The 21,671-nt window shown below is 43.6% G+C and overlaps 1 protein-coding gene across 8 annotated transcripts; it reads left to right on the top strand.

Annotated features, from left to right (window-relative positions):
* The first annotated feature begins 704 nt into the window (after positions 1-704).
* On the top strand, positions 705-20,629 carry prrc2b (proline-rich coiled-coil 2B). 8 transcript variants are annotated; one of them, XM_034602537.1, is made up of 32 exons: positions 706-866; positions 5,526-5,703; positions 5,798-5,975; positions 6,255-6,357; positions 6,457-6,520; positions 6,683-6,826; positions 7,129-7,442; positions 7,592-7,716; positions 7,801-7,964; positions 8,068-8,155; positions 8,275-8,440; positions 9,129-9,480; positions 9,586-9,761; positions 9,822-9,923; positions 10,144-10,345; positions 10,450-10,651; positions 10,784-12,823; positions 13,378-13,538; positions 13,661-13,776; positions 13,870-14,011; positions 14,433-14,509; positions 14,623-14,910; positions 15,070-15,171; positions 15,331-15,517; positions 15,609-15,706; positions 15,790-15,917; positions 16,063-16,303; positions 16,408-16,575; positions 16,707-16,786; positions 16,943-17,015; positions 17,222-17,485; positions 18,237-20,629. In XM_034602537.1, the coding sequence occupies exons 2-32, from the start codon at positions 5,589-5,591 to the stop codon at positions 18,402-18,404; spliced, it is 6,828 nt and encodes a 2,275-aa protein (XP_034458428.1). In that variant the 5' UTR covers positions 706-866; positions 5,526-5,588; the 3' UTR covers positions 18,405-20,629. The 8 variants fall into 8 exon arrangements, with proteins under 8 accessions (XP_034458424.1, XP_034458422.1, XP_034458429.1 ...); XM_034602533.1 differs by having other exon boundaries at positions 705-866; positions 9,586-9,923; positions 13,381-13,538; XM_034602531.1 differs by having other exon boundaries at positions 705-866; positions 9,586-9,923.
* The last annotated feature ends 1,042 nt before the right edge of the window (positions 20,630-21,671 follow it).

Raw genomic sequence — 21,671 nt, 5'->3', positions numbered from 1 at the left:
TACAACTACTGTACATATGTTTCTACTTTTGATAGTCAAGCACTTTAGCACTTCAGGAACAAGACTGATAAATAACTATTATCTCAGAGCTAATTTCTCTGTTCATAAAATGGATCACGTTCATCATATTACGGCATCACAACATTCCAATCCAAGCTTCTCTCCACTGGCTCACTGTTTGGTTTAGAATCCTTTTTAAGACTCTCTGTAAATTACTTTTTGCAATTTCCCCTGAGTATCCTGTGTCTGCTTTGTCTCTCAAAGCACTTTGCAAACCCTGCTTTTAAAGGTGCGACATGAATAAAAATATTATTTGTATTATTACTACTAGTATAGTAGTGGTTGTAGTAGTTCCATTTATATATGTTATTACTGTACATTAAAAATAACTTTGTAATCTATCTAGTTCAGGTTCAAGTTGTATTTATGATGTGCAAGTTAACACAGGGTCAACGGTACAATAAGTGTTGGGCGAGAAGGGTTGTTAGTCATGAGTTGACAACAAGTTTAGAAACCTGATGGCCTGGTGTTATAAACTGTTCTGAAGTCTGGTGGTGCATCTATCTATCTATCTATCTATCTATCTATCTATCTATCTATCTATCTGTAATTGCCACGGTTGACCAGCAGGGGGCAGTCTCAGCGTCTCCTGGCTCACGTCGCTCGGTGACGTAGCCACGCAGGGAGCGGATCCGGCTCCGCTCTGCCCCCCACAGTCTGAAGCCGGGTATGACCCAAGCTACTGCTCTCGGTTGAACCTGAGAAGATCGGGGCTGAAACAATCTCCATCCATCCTCCGCTCAGACAACACTTTGTGGAAACGCATCTCTGTCAGCAGCCAGGAGAAAAGATAACTCGTTCAAACGGTGAGTTGCGGCGCTCGGACGCTTTCCTCGAATCTCCACTTTCGCCCCGTTCTTCTCCGCTGCCCGGTTTTATTGTTGCTTTGTTCTGGGCAGCAGCCATTTTTAATCGCCTTGTCCTACATTCCCACCGCTGTGTTCAGCCCGAGCTGCGGCGGCTGCTGAAAATGTCAGCGCAGGTTTCACGGAGGGTTTTTTTTCTCCCGCTGGTGAAACCACCGTGTATTCGGCGAAGTGAAGTACAGCGGGGAAGTGTGTGGAAAACCCCCGGCCTGTCACGGTTGTTTCCTGAGCACCCGGCTGGAGGTTTAGCGTAACAAGCTGAAACCGCCGATGCTAACCACCGCTAATGTGGAGCCAGTGGTCGTGTTGTGTTTTTAAATTTGTTATTTTCTAGGATAAATAAACGAGTAAACGCCATTTTTCTTCTGTTTATATATCATGTAAATAAAAGCGATGCACATCTCCCCGGGACCTCGGCCAGCAGCACTTGGTGTTTACATTAGCCTTTTTCCACATAGCTAGCATGTGTGATGGCTAGCAGCTACTCCGAGGCTTCCTCTTGACGCTTGTGTCGTTACGCTACATCTGAACATGATGTCGAATCCCAGTAGCAAACATCATCCCAATATCTGCTTCTTTGTTTTTAACCATTAGCCGAAATGTTTGTTTTTGTTCGAGCATCGCACTCGCTGGTGTCAGCTTCGTGTGCGGTAATTAGCATTAGCTTCCAGTGAGGTTACGGCACCGAGAAGTAACGTTCACGTTACAGAGGTCAAACATTATAATTCAGCACATGTGTGTTTATGGCCCTTGTGTTGTTTTCCGTTCGTTGTCTGGTGGAAATGTGTTTCTGCAGGTAAACAAAGTCAAGGGAGGGATAACGTTAGCTGTCATTGCGTTAGCTTCCACATCCTGCTAGCCTCCACAAAAGGTGTAATTTTTAAAGGGCCTTTGTAGACCGCCTTTGTTTTCTTGGGTTAACACAGGAGAAAATGGCGTGGTGTGATTTAATGTTTAGTTAAATGGAGCGCGATGGGCAGATATTTGCTTTGGAAATCCCAGTTAAACGCCACTGCGGAGCTTTAACCCCGAGCGGCCTCCGGTGCGTCGCCCATCGCCTGGTTTTCCACTCGGACGACGATCTTTCTCAGCATCGCTTTGTGTGTATAACAGTGAAATAGGCAGATGCAGGTGTTGGTGTCTCAGCTAATGTTGCACATAACCACGAGTGGATTGGAGTTCACTTTCAATGTTTTGGGTCCCACTCCACATCTCCTCGCGTGTGATTAAGCAATCGCTTCTGAAATCCGAGCACAAGAAGCCATCATTAAAATGCACACTTAAAGAAAACGCGTTTGCATTTATCACAGCATAAAACCTGGATAAAAACCCAGCTAATCGTTTGATTATCGTTTGGTAATACTATTTTACTGAAGATAAGAACAGTATTGATTATGAATTGGAAGAGCGTGTGTTGCTCTTCTTAGACAATGTTCTCCACCTTTGTTTTCTACGATTTTGGCGGATTTAGGTGAACAATAATTTAAAAAAAAATCTTGTTATAAACGTGATGCCATTAAAAGATCTGGGTTTTGGGAAAATTTAAGTAAAAGGTAAGTAGACGCACATGAGTTAATTGCTTTATTGTCGTTATCCGCATGTTTTTCTGTATGTCTGTTGTTAGTGTTGATTAGATTTGATGTACTCTGGTCTGCTGCATTAGATTGACTGTGTGTTTACCTAACCCTAACTCCCTATAAGTACAAAGCTCATATTTGAGTATAATCCGGTGTTTTAAGGACACGTATCCAAGTGAAATAGGTGAGACTCAGTTCTACAGAGTATCTCAGTTGTAAGGGATGAATAGATGGAAATGGAGTTTTACCAGGAAAGAGTCTACTTCCTGCCAACAACAACATGGTCTGTCACATTGGTAATATATCACACGATTGCTTATCTTCTTATTATCCTCTGGTATCTTGATTTACAGAGAGTTGCAATCATGGTTTGGAGATATCTGCTCCTTAGACTTTGGGATGCCGTGCCACATTTATTTTGTATTGTTCTAATAATAACATTATAAATGTAAAACTCAGATGGGGTTTACCGTGAACAGTTTTCCAGTGGACTATCTATTAAACATAATACATAAAAGGTGGTGTCTGGTTTAAGTATAACAGTCGAGATAAAAATCCTCTTGTACAGTAATGCAATTTGCTCAAAACAGATCTGATAGTGTGAAAATTGTCATTTTATAATTTTATCTTGCTCTAAATTGGGAGGTTTCCCTGTCGGCATATTGAGGGCAGCATATCTGCAGCGTCGGTTGCTCACGGCACCCCAGTACAAAGTAAGGTACATAATACCAGAAATATTACACAAAGACTGTCGATTACATGACTGCGTACAAGTTGTCCGTGATGGTGCCGCTTCCCCCAGGTCAAACTAAATCAGAAGTTGGAGGTGAAGTTTCACAACAGATGTGAATGTGGAACAAACCACTCTTTTCCATGTAATCTCAAATGTCAATGGTAATTTGTTCCTTTTAAGAATTGATGTGACTGTAACTGGTTTTCGAGACATGTTGAATACCTGAACACTACAGATATTTTTACAGGTGCTTAGGATACATGTTCCAAACCGTGCTGTGGGCCTCTGTGATCAGAGCCGACATACCACACATGGTTTTCTGTATAACTGTGACGCTGCTGAGGTCGAACTGGAGAGGCTTATGATCACTGTGTGTCCAAGGGCCGGGACATACAGAAATACTGGTGCGAACAAAGGACGACTGATGCGTCACCTCCCATTGGCTTTTGTTAGTTGCACATGAGCACGCTGCAAAAACCACACAAGTTCATCTGACCACTAACATGTAGGTGGTCTCTCTACACCTATGTTTAGAAATACTCAGTCAGTTTGTAATTCAAAACATTACGGTCATTTCAACCATATTTACACTACGCTGAATCAGATTAAATAGTCTCTTTATTTGCTCACCGTACAAGCAGAGCATGTCTGATGCAAAATAAGCAACTGGCCCACAGCATCGCTTCCCCTTTCTTTTATTTGCTTTGCATTGGCACTTTCAGTCAGTGCTTTGCCTGTGGAAGAAAAGCAAAACAAATGGGTAACATACTGATTCATTGTGTTTGAATCAGAAGACATTCAGAAATCGCTGTCTAATCCAACAAACAGCGGTTGATTTCATGTACTACTGGCACCGCTAACTATGCTGTACCCTGTATCAGGAAGCATAACTCCAGCTTAGTGTCAAACTGCCAACATTGTACTTTTACATGACAAAATAGAGAACATTTATCCTAGCTGCCACACTTTATTTTCATGTGTAGATTTTATCTCCTGAAGCCTGGGAATGTTAAAACACAAGTACCTGTAATCACCAAAAGCCCCATTATGGTGACTAGTCACGCAGCTTTTTCAGTTTTACGAGCCTTGGTCTTGAACTTGTTTGCCTCTCAAAGGAATGCTTCTAATGTCAGTGCAATGGAGGCGAGAGGAATTTGGTCTGTGGTGCTCAAAACCCTGAAAATTGACATTTGACAAAGCTAAACAGCAGTGTGTTACAGAAACTCTATCCTGGCTTAGCAGAATAGGTGTGTATTTCTGATATGAATTATTGGGATATTTCCAAAGCTGCATTCAGGCATGTACTGGACTCCACAGTTCCTCCGTATTTTCTCCGGAGGAGGTGCGTGTGTGTGAACGCAAATATCAGAGAGAGACACTCTGTAGTTTCTGCTGACTTCCTTGCCTGACCTCCGAGTATAAAGTTGGTGCAAATCCAGGGGGAAAAGTGTGTGTGTGTGTGTGTGTGTGTGTGTGTGTGTGTGTGTGTGTGTGTGTGTGTGTGTGTGTGTGTGTGTGTGTGTGTGTGTGTGTGTGTGTGTGTGTGTGTGTGTGTGTGTGTGTGGGGTTGATGTCGAGTCTAGCACGAGACAGACGTATTAAAAAAAATCTCCTGGTGAAAAAGGGATGTCATAAACACAAAGGACACAGACGAAGATGTCAAGAGAGTTTGTGGTGATGAGAGCTGATTACGGTGTCAGGGTGCTGTAAACATGATCATGTGATCTACGCAGTGGAGTTAATACGTCACTTCCTGTCTCTGCTCCAGCTGCTGCACCTCTCGCCTGAATAATGTGGAGGATTTGATGCTGTCTGTGCATAAAGCCTCCCACTCTGTTGTGCATGTGTGAAATGCAAACTGCGTGTAAACTCGGCCGCCAATTCTCCGAATTTTACCTATAGGTCATGTCTGAAAACGGCTTAAGGTAGACAGAAGCAAGTGAAACAGATTTTTGTACAAATTATACAAACGATGATGGATGCATATATAGCCTACATTTGAATCACTATTCCTGACATGTTCTTTCGTAAAGTTTAAATAAATATATATTAATAAACAAGTTAAAAAAGAGTTTATACAAGTTGGCTGCTTTCTTTCTAGAAACAATAGGGGGTTTCTGCTTTCAATATTACAAGAATCTAGAATGGATTTCGTGCTGCCAAAATCCAGATTGTCTCCATTCTCACAAGATTTAAGATGATTATTGTTGACCTAAGGTTAAGAAAATGTGTTTTCTGGCGGTAAGGTGTATACTAAACGTTGAAATTTCCTCCCTCTTCTCTTGGCAGAATCAGAAAGCACTGGAAAGAGGCGCAAAGAAAAATTTCCATACTAGATGACATTACATCGCAATGTCCGATCGTTTGGGGCAAATAACCAAGTCCAAGGATGGGAAAAGCAAGTATTCTTCACTCAGCCTATTTGACAAGTACAAGGGAAAATCAATAGAAAATCAGAAAAATACAGGTAAGATCGATGTTTTGTTTCTCCCATCTTACCATACATTTCTGTGATCAAATCTCAGTTACCTTGATTCATCTACTTGTGGTTTCTTTCCCAGTAGTTCCGCGACATGGCTTACAGAGTCTTGGCAAAGTGGCCACTGCCCGGCGCATGCCCCCACCCGCTCACCTGCCGAGCTTGAAGTCTGAAAACAAAGGAAACGATCCCAACGTGATTATTGTGCCCAAAGACGGTACAGGATGGGCGAACAAGCAGGAACAACCCGATCAAAAGACGTGAGGAGAGAATGCTTCACACACAGCAAATTACCCTCTCATATAATCATTAAAGTTCAGGAGTATTTTTTTAATTTTAATATTTTATGCACTCGTCTCAAACCCAGACGTATGGTTGTCAAATACCTGAACAAGTTAGCTACATTAAGTTCAATGCGTAGGTGCATCCTGAGAGAGCCCTTCTCAGAGAGAAGAATTGCAATAAAACTAAATAAAGCTTTGAGCTTTGTAACAGTCAGTATGTGCCTGCTTTGACTAAATGTGTTCCTTCTTGTTTAGTTCTATTGCATCAACAACACAGCTGCCGGAGTTGCAGCCGCAGCTGGCTTTACAGAAATCTGTCTCCAATCTTCAGAAGCCCTCACCGGCAGCCAACCAAGAGGTGCGTATGTGAATCTGTAGTTATGTTCAATTATGGGCATTTTTTGTAGATTTATTTTTTTAATCCGCATATCAATTGTTTTTAATTTTCTTTCCATAGAACACAAACGCAGGTGGACCAAAGCAATGGGCCCAGCTAAATGGAAGGGCAAAAGAGCTAGATGGTGAGAGAGAGCACACGTTTGACTTTAATTGAGAGTGACTTGCATTTAAAAATGTAATTGCATGCTCATGGGGAAGAATATGTTGTCAATATTATGCACCTCATCTGGCTTTGCCAATTAGTACAACATTCCTAATGTCTCTTCTTTTAACACAAACTACAGGTTTAAGGGCCTCAAACCGACTTCAGCCCTTCTCTCACGAGGAATTTCCCACGCTGAAGGCAGCTGGAGAACAGGACAAGGTTGGCAAGGAAAGAAGCGGCTTCGATCCGTCGTATGGGCCAGGACCAAGCCTCCGCCCCCAGAGTAAGTCTCAGGAGTTGGCTGGTAGTCTCAAAGCTAAGATAATATCGGCTTGAAAGCAAATTATTAAATTGGTGGCAACATTTGTGACAGTCTGGAAGCTAATGATAGTGTTGAAACACATTAACAGCTTTTTTTTATAACCCATGTGAATGTCATATAGTTGTCTCCAGTAGCAGTTTTTAAACACGGAGACGATGATAAAAAATATCATTGGATTTCACAATTTGTCAGTTAAATACACACATACACATGTATGATTTGTCAATAGGCGTTTCTAAAAAATCTCCCTCTCCCACTTAAAGATGTGACGAGCTGGAGGGAAGGTGGTGGCAGGAACCTTCAGCCCTCAACCCTGACCCTCGGCCTGCCTGCAGATCCTGAGGGTAAGCTCACTGCCCTGGGTGAGACCGGCACCCCTCCCGCCCCATCTCACCCCCCCTCTGCCACGGTCACCACCCCTACAAGTGTAGTGACGGCTCTGTCACCGGTCCTCGACCCCAAGGAGCCCTCCCTACGCCCCGCCCAGCCTGTCCGCAGAACAACCGTCCCTACTGCCCTGCAGTACCAACTTCACCACACTTCCACTGCTGTCTACCATGACATGTTGCCCGCATTTGTAAGTACTGTTTGACTCATTATTTTTCACACGCCTCACATGCGAAGACTTATTGTACTTGTCAACTTTTGGATAGAAACAGCTCAATCCCTTTTGTTGGCTAATTGTTTTACTTCCATTAACATCTTGTGTCATCCTGCTGTTAACAGATGTGCTCTAAAGACACACGTGAAGCCCCAGGTACAGAGCATGTCCCTGCCACCGTCGCAGCTCCAGTCCGATTTGACAACAAACCCGCTTTTAGACAGAGCTTTGCCAAACCTGAACTCGTCAAGTAAGTACATTCACAGTGTGGGAGCAGTTGTAAAAGTTATTTAGGCGATCGCTAACGTGTCTATTTCGTTATCCCTGATTGCAGCGGTGATGTGAGAAGAGACAACCGCTTTGTGCGTGCACCACCTCGGCAGTCTTCTCAGCCCATCCGCAGGCCTGGTGAAAGACCTCAACGCCCAGCCATCATCAATCCTGAGGATCTGAAGGATCTGGATGAGCTTGACCACGAATGCGAGGATGGATGGGCTGGTCAGTATTCCTCAGACTGCCTCCAGGCTTCTCTCTCAGAGAATCAAATTAAATTGTTGAGCTGTTTTATTTATATATTTTTTTAATTTTGTTTTTCCTCCAGGACTCCATGAGGAAGTTGATTATGGCGAGAAACTCAAGTTTAGTGATGATGAAGATGAACACTCGAACAAGGATAAAAACAAGATGTGGTGAGATATTTTTTCTCATAACTCATTACTGCTCTAAATGCTCCTGTTAGACTGAAAACACAGTTTTGTCATCATTTAAAAAAAGTTATTGGTTTCATTTTGATCTGTAAATTTTTTAGGACTGAATGGGAGAGAGAGAGAGAGATCCAACGCGAGTGCCACCCCTCCCTGAGTTCAGGTGAGGTTTACCCCCCAGAGGGCACAGAAGAGAACTATTCCTACCAACATAACCATCACGAGGCTGCAAGGAAGACCAACGGCAGATATCTCCCTACGGACACACAGGTAAAAGCCCACAATGCTTTGTTTTCCACTTTCATTCTCCTCTTTTGAGATAAAATGTCCAAGAATAATTCACACTGTTAGTCATAGTTGAAACACATCTCGTTCTTTAATCTTTCTTAAGGTGCTAAGGCAGGTTGTGTCCCTAGCATCCGCTGGTGCTAGGGACTACAGGTAGTTGGTAACCTAAATTGAGCAGAAGACCTTCAAACATACAAGGGATATTCAACATCTTGTCCTATATTCTACATTATAATAAAACAACACAACCGAGCAATAGCTTTGTGCCCTCACATGCTCTTAAATTTGACTTTAATTGATATTTAGTAGAGATTACCTTGCAGGAACCAAAGTGATGTGCCTGGCTGCTTTTTACTTTCTTTTTGCTTAGCAAGTGAAAGTCTTTTGTTTAGCATTTTGGTTTAAAAAAAATAGTTGGACTGAGATGTATTTGAAATTTCTTTCCTTTGTACACAGGTTTAGGTTTTTTGTAAAAAAAAAAAAAAAAATAGATAAAAGGAAAAATTAGGATTAGATCAACTGGCATGTTATTGATATTAATTTACACTGAAAAAAACTAACTGAAAACCTTACTGATTAGAGGGCATAGTTCCATGTGCTTTCAAGAAAATCCTATGCTTTACATAAATGAGAAGTCCTTCCCCTTGAACTACCTCTGTTTCGTCTCTAGACCCAGCAGAAAATCCAAGGTGAGCCACTGACTGACCAGGAAGATCACCAGCGCCAGTCTCAGTCCCAGGCCCAGGCTCCTGCTAGGGCCAAGTATGTGTCACCTGAGCTGTCGGAGGCAGTCGAGAGAGCCCGTAAACGCCGGGAGGAGGAAGAGAGGCGTGCCCGTGAGGAGCGACTGGCTGCCTGTGCTGAAAAACTGAAAAGGCTGGATGAGAAATTTGGGAAGACCGAAAGGCAGACGTCAAGGACAGAGGAGGGCCAGAAAGAGGAAGATGGCAAAGAAGTCCCGCTGTCCCCAAACAGGGAACAAAGTAAAAGTCAACCTGAGAACTGGCAATACAGCACAAAAGGTGAGAAATTGCAAGTAGACCTAAACATTTAGGTCCACATACTTAACTTAAAATAAAAGCTCCACAACAGGCAATTCTAATATTGTTTTATCAATTATTTTCCAGATGGAACTGAGTGTCTCACAGACAACTCTCCGGGCCATAGTTACCGCGAGGAATCTGGCTTCTCTAACTACCGTGCCAGTGAGGATGATGGACAGGAGCCTTCCTCCCCCTCAGGAGACTACAACGGACGTCATACCTCCAAACCCATCCCACCCCGCTTTCAAAAGCAGCAGCAGCAGCAGCAGCAACCGCCGCCGCCGCCACTGCCACTGCCGCACCACCAGCAGCAGCAGCAACCGCTGCCGCCACTGCCGCACCACCAGCAGCAGCAGCAGCAGCAGCCGCCGCCGCCACTGCCGCACCACCACCACCAGCAGCCGCAGCAGCAGCCGCAGCCGGTGAGTGCCACTGGATGCCCATTCTGACACAAAGTCCAAATCTCATACTAACGTATCAATATATTATTGACTGCTTTGTTGTATGATGCTAAAAGGGCCTATTGCAAGGCGAGTTGGTTCTTAATTATACATGGTCCAGCCATTTTGACTTAGTCTAGAAAGTGAACTGGATTTAATTGTATGCATTTCCTGACACGTGTTTGTTGTATACATTCAACAGGATCAAGTGTACAAGATGCAGCATTGGCAGCAGTCGGGACACCCTGCCCCGTCAAACTCAAGCCATGGACAGCGGGGCTACTATCCCCCACATGTCCTCGGGTTTGACCCCCGCTGGATGATGATGCCACCTTTCATGGATCCCCGCATGACCCAAGGACGATCTCCTGTGGACTACTACCCCGGTGCTGTCCATTCTTCAGGTGAGCCCAAATTTAACAAAACAAGCATATACCATCACATCTAAAATTAGTTGATTTTTCTATCATGGAAATACAACTTCAACACTGCATTTTTCTTCCACCAGGAATGATGAAACCCATGATGCATCAAGACCACTTGAACAGTCCTGGTTCTGATGAGGGCCATTCCAACCTGCACCAGGAGAGAAGAGCCCCCTCCACTGAGCCTTACCCTGTGTGGAACCAGGATGGCTACCCCTCGCGCAGCTTCACCCCACCTTACCAGAGACAACATGAAAGCTCAGACAGTGGCCTGCCAGATGATAGGTTGGTGATTGTAATAAAAATATGTTTTGCAGTTCTTGATTCTAGGCACTGTATTTTCTCTAAAAACTATGAAACATCTAGTAAAACTTTGCTTAGTGACATAGGCTTCTCTTGATGGGCTTTCTTCTACAGAAGTGATGTCATCAGCTCCCAACAGGACTGCTATGAAGAAAGAGCCAACGAGTGCTTGCCCCACCCTCAAGATGATCTCCCCCACCATGCTTTCCAGAGCCGGGGCCCAGACAGAGCACATCATGACCATGGTTTGCTGACCACTGCTCAGACCCACCCCCAGAATCTTGCAGATAATGAATACCCAAAACAAGACTCCAGAGACAAACATCTCAAAGATGGCCCTGAATCTCATGACGAGACCTTAGATGGCTCCAAGGACAATTGGAAAAGAGACAGAGGCCAGAAACAAGATGGAGGACTTAACAGTGCTCAAAGCCAGTGGTCTGAAGCCAGTTCCAGCTCCAGCAGTAGTGTGAGCCAGCCATCTGAACCCAGTGGGCGTACTTTGATTCGCAGAACCGGGCCCATCAAGAAACCAGTTCTCAAGGCACTCAAAGTGGAAGATAAGGAGAATGAGAAGCCTAAACCTGAGCCTGAGGAGAAGCCTGTCCCCTACCGTCTAGAGAAAGAAGTCCTTACCAATGTTTATGACTTGAAGAGAGACATCCAGCCTGCCAGCAACAGGCGTGCAGCCTCACCTGTTGTTGAGAAACAACCCGAAGAGAGGCAGCGTCAGTCACCAGCTCCCATCAAAACAGAAAGACCACTGAGCACCCACAGTGATGATTCTCCCAAGGAGAACCCCTGGGAGAGCAGCAAGAGCCATTCACCTAGAGACAGCCAAGAAAATCGCGATCCCCAGGCACCACGGCGTAATAACTGGATCTTTATTGATGAAGAACAAGCCTTTGGTGCAGTCAGGGGAGCAGGTAGAGGCCGCAGTCGAGGCTTTAGGGAATTCAACTCTAGAGGTGGAGGCCGTGGTGGCCGAGGTGGGGACAATCTCAGAGGAGCTTATAACAATAATAACAACAGCAGTGGAATCGGTGCCCAACGGACAGGCAGAGGCAGAGCAGCACCTCGGGACCTGGTCACGGTGGAGGAGTTCCAGAGGGGCAAGCCCCGGAGGCGAAATGTCAGTGAGACCTTGAGTGAAGCCTCCGAGTATGAGGAACTGCCGAAGAGGCGACGCGAGAAGGGATCTGAAAACGGCGAAGGTTACACAGAGTCAGCAGAAGTCCGTAAAGCTGATAGAGATTCTTGGAGATCCAACAAAGTGTATACAGATGACCAGACGGCCGCAGATTTCAAAGAAAAGACCAAGGCCGGCCGGGGCTTTGGGGGCCGCACGTTGCCTCCCAGACTGAATACCACTGGAAGTTACACTCGAGGCTTTGGGGGTTCCAGGGACATTTCTACATGGAGAGGCCGTGGACCCCAGTTTGTTAACAATGGTGGCTCCATGCAAGAGAATGGTTATGGTCCTGGAGCTGAGACAGTTTATACCCGCAGACTCCCTGTTGAGCGTGAGTCTCTCAAGTACCCAACTAAATTCACTGGCTCTTTAGTGGAAAATGGCACAGAGGAACGTGAAGGAGAATACTACATTGACAACGATAACCCAGACAGGCAGATGTTGAGGAGACGTCGTCCACCCCGACAAGACAAGCCTCCACGCTTCCGTCGTCTACAACAAGAACGTGAACCAGGCACAAACCAGTGGACGAGTGACGAGTATGTAAATGGGGACTTCGCAAACCCCTGGCCTGGTCGTCCCAAAGGCACCGGGGAAGAGAACTGGCCCAGTGGCCACTACTCTGGTGGACGGCCTAACCCGCATGGTCAGGTGGAGGAATGGGAGACAGGATCAGACAACAGCGACTTGGGTGACTGGAGAGAGAAGCGAGCCGGAGGCGCAGCTACACAAGGACATGGTGATATTCCATCTGATGGCCATAGTGAACCAGGCTCTGGTGAGAAAAGGGAACTTTCCAAGAGAAGTTTCTCCAGCCAGAGACCGCTGGTGGAACGGCAGAACAGGAAAGGAGAGCCATCGCTGCTTGAAGTGAGCAAGATGACGCGTACACCTGATAATCCCCCCACGTCGTCCTCTAACAGGAGTGACAGTTGGCAGAACGGAGGGACTTCTTGTAAGAGGTGAGGTGAATAATAGAACAGAATGATAGAGGTTCATTGTAGGTTCTACCCTCTTATACGCATATCTATTGCTTCATGGAATGAAGCCTCCTCAATATGTGCTTGGGAATTGTGTTGATGCAACAGTGTCTTGTGTCATGCCTGGTTTTCATAGTTGCTATGAAACCAACAAAAAAATGTTTTCTTCACATGTTGTTTTGACCTCAAAATTAACCAGCTTGTCCCCTGACAGTGACGGGAATGTCAGAGGGCACCTTAATTTGAAGGAACAATTATTTATTCATGAAAGTAAATGCTTATTATTTTTGGAGAAGTATTGTTTGCTACTGTTTGCCCTGCTGTTGAATAAAGTCTGAGGTCAATGGCATGACTCCCAATGCAGTCAGTTACAGACAAGATTTTCCACAGAATCCCCCCCAGGCCTGGATTTTGAAAATTGACAACTGCCCCAAATTAAATGATGTGTATCACGAGATTGTCTTAAGTTTGTGACAGTTTTATATATATTTTTGTTGATGTTTTTAGTGGTGCTTAAATTATCCATTTATTTTCAGCAGGAGCCCAGATGAGTTGGGCCCCATCTACAGCATAGAGCCAGAGGAGAGGGAGCCCAGTGACCTGTCAGGGAAGGACTTGGACAAGGAGCTAAAGCCAGGACCTGTCAAGTCAGACATAGCCGAACCTCTGTCCCAGTATGAACTCAGCAGCTACCCCAGTGAGTCCTGCGTTTTTGGATTAATAGTTTTTCTCCATGTTGATAGAAATGAAATACCCATGGGCAATTACTGCTCCTACATTTTTGTATTTTGCACAAACCACATGTCTGTTTTCTTTTAGTTGATGGCGATGCAGGGGGACCAGTTTCAAATCCAGATGGATACCAGGACGCCTTATCCAAAAAGCAAAGGCGCCCACAGGAAGATGACAGGAGGAGGAAGGAACAGGGAGCTGCTGTAAGTTAAACACACATCCAGATGCTCAGTCCTCCTGCTGAGATGAACAAAAAGTGCATAGTTTGTTAAGCATTATTTCCTTTGCCGTGTTAGATGCCAGTGAAGAACAGGACGATCGCATCCAAGATACCACCACGCTTTGCTAAAAAGCAGGGAAGCATGAGCATTGAGCAACCTGAGGAGGCGCTGTCCTCCAACAATCTGGGAACTGAAATCTGGGAGACCAACAGCTCAGGTAACAGAAAAGGTCCTAATTCCTGTCAAGTGTTTGTCCTCAGGGATATTTATATGGCTCTATAAAGCAGGAGCTTTGGTGACAAAATCTTAACATTGTTCACAGTGCACATTTACTAAAGTATTTTACAGCAGGATATACTATTGTAATATTATTTGACAGCTTTTCTCTATTATTAAACTGAGGTTTTTTGTATTTGTCAATTTTAGGGATGCAGCAGTTTGTTTGCACTCTTTAAATAATGGCCATTATAACACAAAAGCTAGGAAATAATTATTTCAAATGTGGATTCTATGTAAAAGCTTACTTCTTTACTATTAAATGTTTGCCTTTCAACAAAAGGATTTTCATTGAGATATTCATCTATATAACAGGTCATGTTTTCTATTTGTCACTAATGGAATTCATTTATCTCTTGCAGCTCTTTCAGTCCAGTCTTCAGGGGGAGACTCGTGGACTAAACAGGTGTCTTACACTGGGAGCGAGCCCAACTCCGAGGTAATACAGTTAATAGTTTTAGTTTTCTTCTCTGCTTCATTATTGTCAAATATCATTTGTTGAAACCAAATTAAACAACTAAATAAATGTATGTATATGTTCCTCTTTGCCAGGACTCTGATGCCGGCCCAGAGCAGACTAAAGAACAGCACAAGCCGGGGCCCATCGGAAACGAACGCTCCCTGAAGCACCGCAAGGGCTCTGAAGGTGTTGATAGGCTGGAAGGTGGCCCCATCACGCCAGTCAATGGCGTGGACCTACATGTGGACACTGTGCTGCCCGGGCCTCCTATTGAGTTTGGTGTTAGTGCCAAAGACTCTGATTTCAGCCTACCACCAGGCTCTACCCCGGTGCCAGTGTCCAATCCTGTCAACAAGCTTCAGGAGGCACTTGCCACCAATGTGAGTGCTTTTATCTGTACTTCTGTTGTCTTGGAAACAACTAGAGGTGATCTGAATGCATTTACGATCATTGCAATTAAAACCATTTAAACAATGCTTCCAGAAAGAGCAGAGTACATTAATAATGAGATATTGATCCTGAACCTTATTTTTTAACAGACTGTTCTCAATCAGACTATTCCCATGCTGCGCTCCAATCATCTGCAGCCTGGCATGAACCTCAACCCCATCTCCTTCCCCAGTGCTGACCTCACTCTCAAGGTACTTGAATTACAATCCCATTTACACAGAGCTGTGTCTTTCATACATATACCAAATAAAGGAAAATCTGTGTCTGTTTAAGCAACCATTTCTTGTAAATATAGTGGGAACATAAAGGCAAAACTGATTGTGGTGTTTGTGAATGTTTGTTTTCTTCAGATGGAATCTGCACGTAAGGCATGGGAGAACTCCCAGTCCCTCCCTGAGCAGGGCTCCCCTGGCGGAATACCTTCAGGTGGTCAGCCTCCCTGCAGCGTTGGCTCCAGTGTCAGCTACAGTTCATTTGGAGGAGTGTCCATGCCTCCAATGCCTGTGGCTTCAGTAGCACCCTCCATGTCCATGCAAGGTAGAACAGATTTTATTTTTCTTTGTATGATGAGGGTTTATTCTTTAAAGACAACTAAACTAAAACATGTTGTTTCCCGTCATGTCTGTAGGTAATCACATCACACCATTGTATCTGGATGGCCATGTCTTTCCAAGCCAGCCACGACTTGTACCTCCCAACATGACCCAGCAGCAGACATACCAACAGGTAGAGGGATAAACAAAATAAACACACAGGCTTGATGTGTATCAGCAGAATTGTAATCATGTTACATTTGTTCCTTCATTCAGGCGGCTGCAGCCCAGCAGATTCCCATCTCTCTCCACACGTCTCTTCAGGCTCAGGCTCAGCTGGGACTTCGGGGCGGTCTACCCGTCTCTCAGTCTCAAGAGATGTTCAGCTCTATTCCTCCCTTCAGGTACTGCCACCTCAATTTTTCACTGAAATCCCACTAATTTGCTTCAATTTAGTTGGATGTTCAGCTCACATGGCACACATGAACCTCATCTGAGTGTAGTTGATTGCTTTTGTTTTGCTCATTTTGCTGCTGTGCTTCGTTTCAGGTCACAGGTTTACATGCACCACAACCTGTCACAGCCCAGCCCCATGGTGCTGTCGGGCGGAGCCCCTCTCAAGGGGCCCTACTCTCCTTTCCCTGGCATGCAGCCCTCAGACATGGTCAAGTCACAGTCAGGCTCACACTACCAGCCAATGAATGGCAGCCAGCAACTAGTCTATGACAGCCAGATGAATCAGGGCCCTGGGATGGGTTCTTCCCAGTTAATGGACTCTCAGCTCATTCAGGTTAGTTCATAGGTCAAACTCGGTTTCACAACAGCTCAAGATACCGTGTTGTAACCGTCGGATTTTTTAAGATTTAAATACAATAAGATCTTTCTTGTCACCAGGTGACCATGCCCCTCCCTGGTTCTCAGCTGCGCTACGGCTCAGCTCAGCAGCATCTCATCCTCCCACAGTCCATCCAGCTGCAGCAGGGACAGAACCTGTCGGTGGGAGCCCCACGTCGGATGATGCCACCTGGCTCCCAGGCTGCTGTCATGACCGGCAGTCGAGAGGTAGGACTAGTAGCTCTCATGCCACCCACCCAAACACTGCATTGTTCAAACATTAGTGCAATAATGATAGAAAGAGTAGTCCACAGTGTTTTGTGTAATGCTAAATGTTTTTGTTGTTGCTCTATTCTCAGGCCTCGCAGATGGAAATGAAAGGCTTTCAGTATTCTGATAAGCCCAACCACTCCCAGGGCATGTCTGTAGGTTCCTACAGGTGAGTGGAAAACACTTACTAGAATTTAACTGTATGTACAGCTAACACTTAATATGCTACTTTGGGATGTTACCAATTGAGATTAGGTGTATTACAATGCACCTTTTGAAGACATGGATTGGAAAAACATTTTTTTTTTTGCCTTCTTTTCATCAGGCCTGGGTCTGCCAGCCCCAGTGGGAAGCCCTCTGGCCCTTTAGGCCCCCTGCCAACACATTACACTCAACAGGTATGTATTTTTCAAATGTTTATTTTGAGATGCATTGGAGTGTGTGAGTGTTTTCCAACATCTAAGGCTGTGTATCTCAAAATTATGGCCCAGGGATCACTTCCAAAAATGAAAGTTGAATAACGTAACAAGAAACTTGTGAGAAAATGCAGGTATTTGAGTGAAAGGTCTGAAAATACCCTAATAAGATCAGTGCTAATTTTTTGTTTTTTCATTTATTTCCCATTCCCTCACCTTCCCTTAACCCCCACGGCCACCAGGTCCCACCCACTCAGGGCAGCATGGTGATGCACATGCGGCCCCCCACCACAGGCCCTTTCCCCAACCCCATCCAGAGACCAATCATGCAGGTGAACAAGCCTGTCATCATCCGCTCCCCCCCTTACCCTAACCCTGGCCGCGACCCCTCCCACTCCAACCTTCCTTCGGCCCCCGAGCCCCCTGTTAAGGGGCCAGAGGATGGCATGAAGGTGAGCCACCCACTGTAAATATAGGTAATTTCATTTAATCTATTTTCTTTTTCTCTGTTTGAATCACTTGTTTTATGGCTTTTATCTACAGAGTGCCTTTGACTTTTAGTGTACATTTGTAGTTATCATATCTGAAATGTCTTTACTGCGTATCTGAGATCGTGTAATTCTGTACTGTTGATACTAATAACAATTTGTCTTAAATATGAACATGTTTATATATTGTATATAACAAATATATTTACATTTGTCATTCAACAGTTAATTAGTAAAAGTAATTCCTTATATGCACTCTTAAATATGATTGCAGATGAATGATTGTTTTGGATAGCCTGATGCTGATAATCAGCTTGGTTTAAGTGACTATCAACTCATTGACAAGTAATCAGCAGCCTGGTTGAACTTACAGATGATTTGGTTAATCAGACAAAATCTGTCTTTCTGTAGAGTTTATGATGCAAAAGGCAGTTTTTATGCTGAATGAAGTAGAAGTTTGGTGTCATTGGCTCAATCTCACTATGATCACTGTTCATAAAAGGGATCCAACTGTAAATTTACATTGTTTCAGACAACATAACCTTTTAAATGGTCTGAAACTACAGAGGGAGACATGTATAAGGAATATATCTTTTGATATTTTCCAGGTAGCTGAACATCAGCCTTGGACTATCCAAACAAACTTGACAGCATGAATGTAAAGCTCACTAGACGATGCTGTAGGCTTTAGTAACCCTGCCTCTTCTTTGTACAGAATAAAACCTTACGAGAAGTGCGCAAGGCAGTGGGTGAGGGCAAGACACCATCCGGGGGCATGACCAGCAAACTCCAGGAGCCCCTACCCTCCATGGGGCAAGCCAAACCAGCACGCACTGGAGCCATCAAACCCCAGGCTGTCAAAGTAGAGGAGGGCAAGGCATAATAACAATGGACCTGAACGTCCTCATCACCACCCAGCCTGTCAGCGCAAAGCCCCTCCACCAATGTCTGAGCCCTCTGAGACCCATCTCATCCAGAGGTGCCGAGGCAAGGGGCAAACATGCAGACATGATGAATTGACCCCTTTTTGAACTGTCAGAACTGGACACTTATTATTTCACACCACGTATAGAGATATATATAAATATATTATAAATATATACATAGACACAAACAGTCTTTTAAGCAGATCTCTTCAAGGTCCTCTTTAATTTATTATTAGTCACTTTTAAGGGGAGATTGGTAAAAATAAGATATTTCTGTTTTTTTGGATTTCTCCTTGAAGCAGGGAAAAGAAAAGTGGCCAACTCAGACAGATTGTTCATTTTTCACACCATTTTGCCAAACTGTATTTACTCCCTGTTTATGGACTGTAGCCCTCGAGACCAGGCAGACTCTTGATAAAACTCGCTATGAGACGAAAGGTCTGTTCAACATTTTTTTTAAACAATTGAAATGCAGTGGGGCACTTGCTGCTCATTTTTGCTGGTAAATAAAAGGTTCAAGTCATCACCCCTTCATCCTATTGGTAAAGGACGTATTCTATTAACCTGGGAAAAAATTCTAACTCCAATTTGTGGACATCGTTGCATGTCACTGTGGCAAAAGTCGATTTCAGCCTAGAAGCGCATCCTCTGGGGTTTTTTCACCCAGCCCATGAACTGCGGCAAAAACAGCGTAGAACGGTAGAAATTATTTCTTTTCTTAAAAGTCTGTTTGCTTTTTTTTTAAACATTCTGTTGCTTGCTCTTTTTCTGTCTATAAACTGAAACAAAAAGGTGAACATTGTACCAAAATCATGTCTCTTCCACAGGAACTTCACTGGCATCGATCTGGCGTGTGCATGTGATGTGCTGAACGTGTGTGTGTGTGTGTGTGTGTGTGTGTGTGTGTGTGTGTAAACTCGCAGGACTCCTATCTACCCGAACGCGGTGTTGGTAACGCTGTCGTCGACTGTAAGGATTTTAAACAAATGCCAAGCTGGCAACAAAACTTTGGGGCTCGTTGTGACGTTTTGTGGGGGGAGGGGGCTGCATTCTCTATTTCTGTTAAGGACCCTCATGAATTAGCTGATTTAAAAGGCTTTGCTTTCGTATCCCTTTTTTATTTGGGTTGTAATGAATCAAATTTTCAGTTTATGAACATGTGATTATTTTGACATCCCTTAACCTTGGGGCAGTTTGCTTTCTCCTGAAACACTGTTCACCAATTCTGTTCAAATCCTGCTACAGTTGTGGAAATGGTGAAGAAACGGATTCATCCCATTTGATTACTCAGCATCTGGTCTCCGAGGTGGCACGAGCAATAAATGCAGCCTAACTATAATCACAATCAGGGTCCAAATAACTTTTACTCTTTCCTGATAGAAGCTAATGATCACCAACGAGGGGCGTTAAGCTTTGCTTGCTGAATTAAAAAATTTTGCTTACGCTTTTTTTTTTGTGCGCGCTGCAGTTCCAGTGGACTACGAAGGACTTTTAAAGTGTTCTATATGAAAATGTGAAGCTGTTGGAATCATCCTTTTACTTTGTTTTGTTTTTTGTAATGGACATTTATTTTGAAACTCAAAAATGCCAATGTCATACCTGGTTAAATGTTACTGCTTACTATAATGCTCCATGACACTACAACATGTTGCGATTTATCTTAATGTTTCACTGGTATATATGTATATGCATACTTAACTGTACAGTCAGGCCTCGTCAGCGAAGAGAGGCTCAAACCCACATTTCATTTTTAGATATTATGGCACTATAAAGGATTTAACGTTGAAAAGGTCACTGTTCTCAGAATGGACTGCTTTCACTTGTCGATAGGTTTTGTCAGGCTTGGAGTGTTTTTTGCCTCTTATCCCTTACTGCAAAAAGATCTCGATGCTTCTCATCATTGTACCTGCACCAAAATGCCCCCCCCCCCCCCCGACTCTTTCTTTTTGTACTTTTAAGATGCATATTTCATTTTTGTTGGAGGACCAGTGCTTTCTACAGCTGATCCAGCATTCTATTTATCCTATCTGATCTTTATCCTTTCAGATATTTGGTCAATACTCTCCCTTGTTAAAAAAAAAGAGCTTATTGAAAGAAAAGAAATAAAGCAGTTGTGATTTCTTAAATGTACTGTTGATTCTGTACTCTCACTTTGTCATATTAAAATCATGCATCAAATGGTTTCAGTCTTGGAGCTGTTAGCTGAGGTTGCTGGGAGAACTTTACAAGTACAATAATCAAGTTTTAGGAGACTGGAGTCAGTTTAAAACTGACCAGCTCAGTTTCTGAAAAGTAAAAGGTATTTCACATGCAGTTTTTTAGTATTTCACACAATGTTCAATGTGAAGCTATAGAACAGCTTTTCATTAGGCACAAGCATCTGCTGAAAGAGGAAATCAAGCATGGTTTTAACTACTATAGTTTGAAATGCAAAAGAATGTCTCTAATAGCCACACGTTATAGCCACCACTAACAAAAGACATTCTACTTTATAATTAATTTACAAGAATTAAAAAAAAAACTAATAGGCCATTTCTTCGTATATCCTGATTAGTCTGCTTGTATGGAGATATAATCAGGATTTAATATCAGCACCATGCCCATTGTCTTTTATTCCTCATCTTTTATACTTTTTAAGTCCGCTTATGTTTTTGCAGTTTAAAGGGCGTCTTTTTTGACCTGGCTGTGCGGTTCATCCTTGTTTAGCATACTTCTCTTGACCAGTGATCGACTGGAGGGTCGAGTTACTGTTTTGTTCAATCGCTCATAACTTAACACTGATTCCAAATCCTGTAATGAGGTGTCACAATAGGGATGCAAACTATTGATTAGTTATTTAGTCAATGAAACATCAAAACATTTTAATAACAAAAACCTTCACTTACCTAAGGTGGCGTCCTCCAAAAACAGCCCCAGACTCCCAAATATTAATTTCATTATGTTATACGACAAAGAAAAGGAACAAATTACAAAGTATAATGAAAATATTTAAAATTGTGACTGATTATTTTACGGTTAATTGACTAATCGCTTAATCGACTTATCGTTGCACATACATCACATCATCTGAGGTGGTCTCAATTCCAAAAGGAGGAAAACGAGGAAACTATTCAATTTTCTTATGATTTAACACTTCTAAATTCACTGTTAAATACGTCTACATGTTACCTGACATTGTTTTATACTTAAACTGACGTGTAAACTCTCTCTAAACTAAAATAAAT

Source organism: Hippoglossus hippoglossus, chromosome 12 (assembly GCF_009819705.1).
Source record: "Hippoglossus hippoglossus isolate fHipHip1 chromosome 12, fHipHip1.pri, whole genome shotgun sequence".
In the NCBI taxonomy this organism is placed as follows: domain Eukaryota; kingdom Metazoa; phylum Chordata; class Actinopteri; order Pleuronectiformes; family Pleuronectidae; genus Hippoglossus; species Hippoglossus hippoglossus.
This window is presented reverse-complemented; position numbering and strand designations above follow the sequence as displayed.

What these genes read in the sequence shown, in the direction of transcription:
- prrc2b (XM_034602531.1), top strand. Translation starts at nt 5,589, where the DNA reads ATGTCCGATCGTTTGGGGCAAATAACCAAGTCCAAGGATGGGAAAAGC. An exon ending in GGAAGGAACAGGGAGCTGCT is followed by an intron (nt 13,777 to 13,869) that starts GTAAGTTAAACA and finishes TTGCCGTGTTAG; the next exon opens with ATGCCAGTGAAGAACAGGAC. An exon ending in TCATGACCGGCAGTCGAGAG is followed by an intron (nt 16,576 to 16,706) that starts GTAGGACTAGTA and finishes CTCTATTCTCAG; the next exon opens with GCCTCGCAGATGGAAATGAA.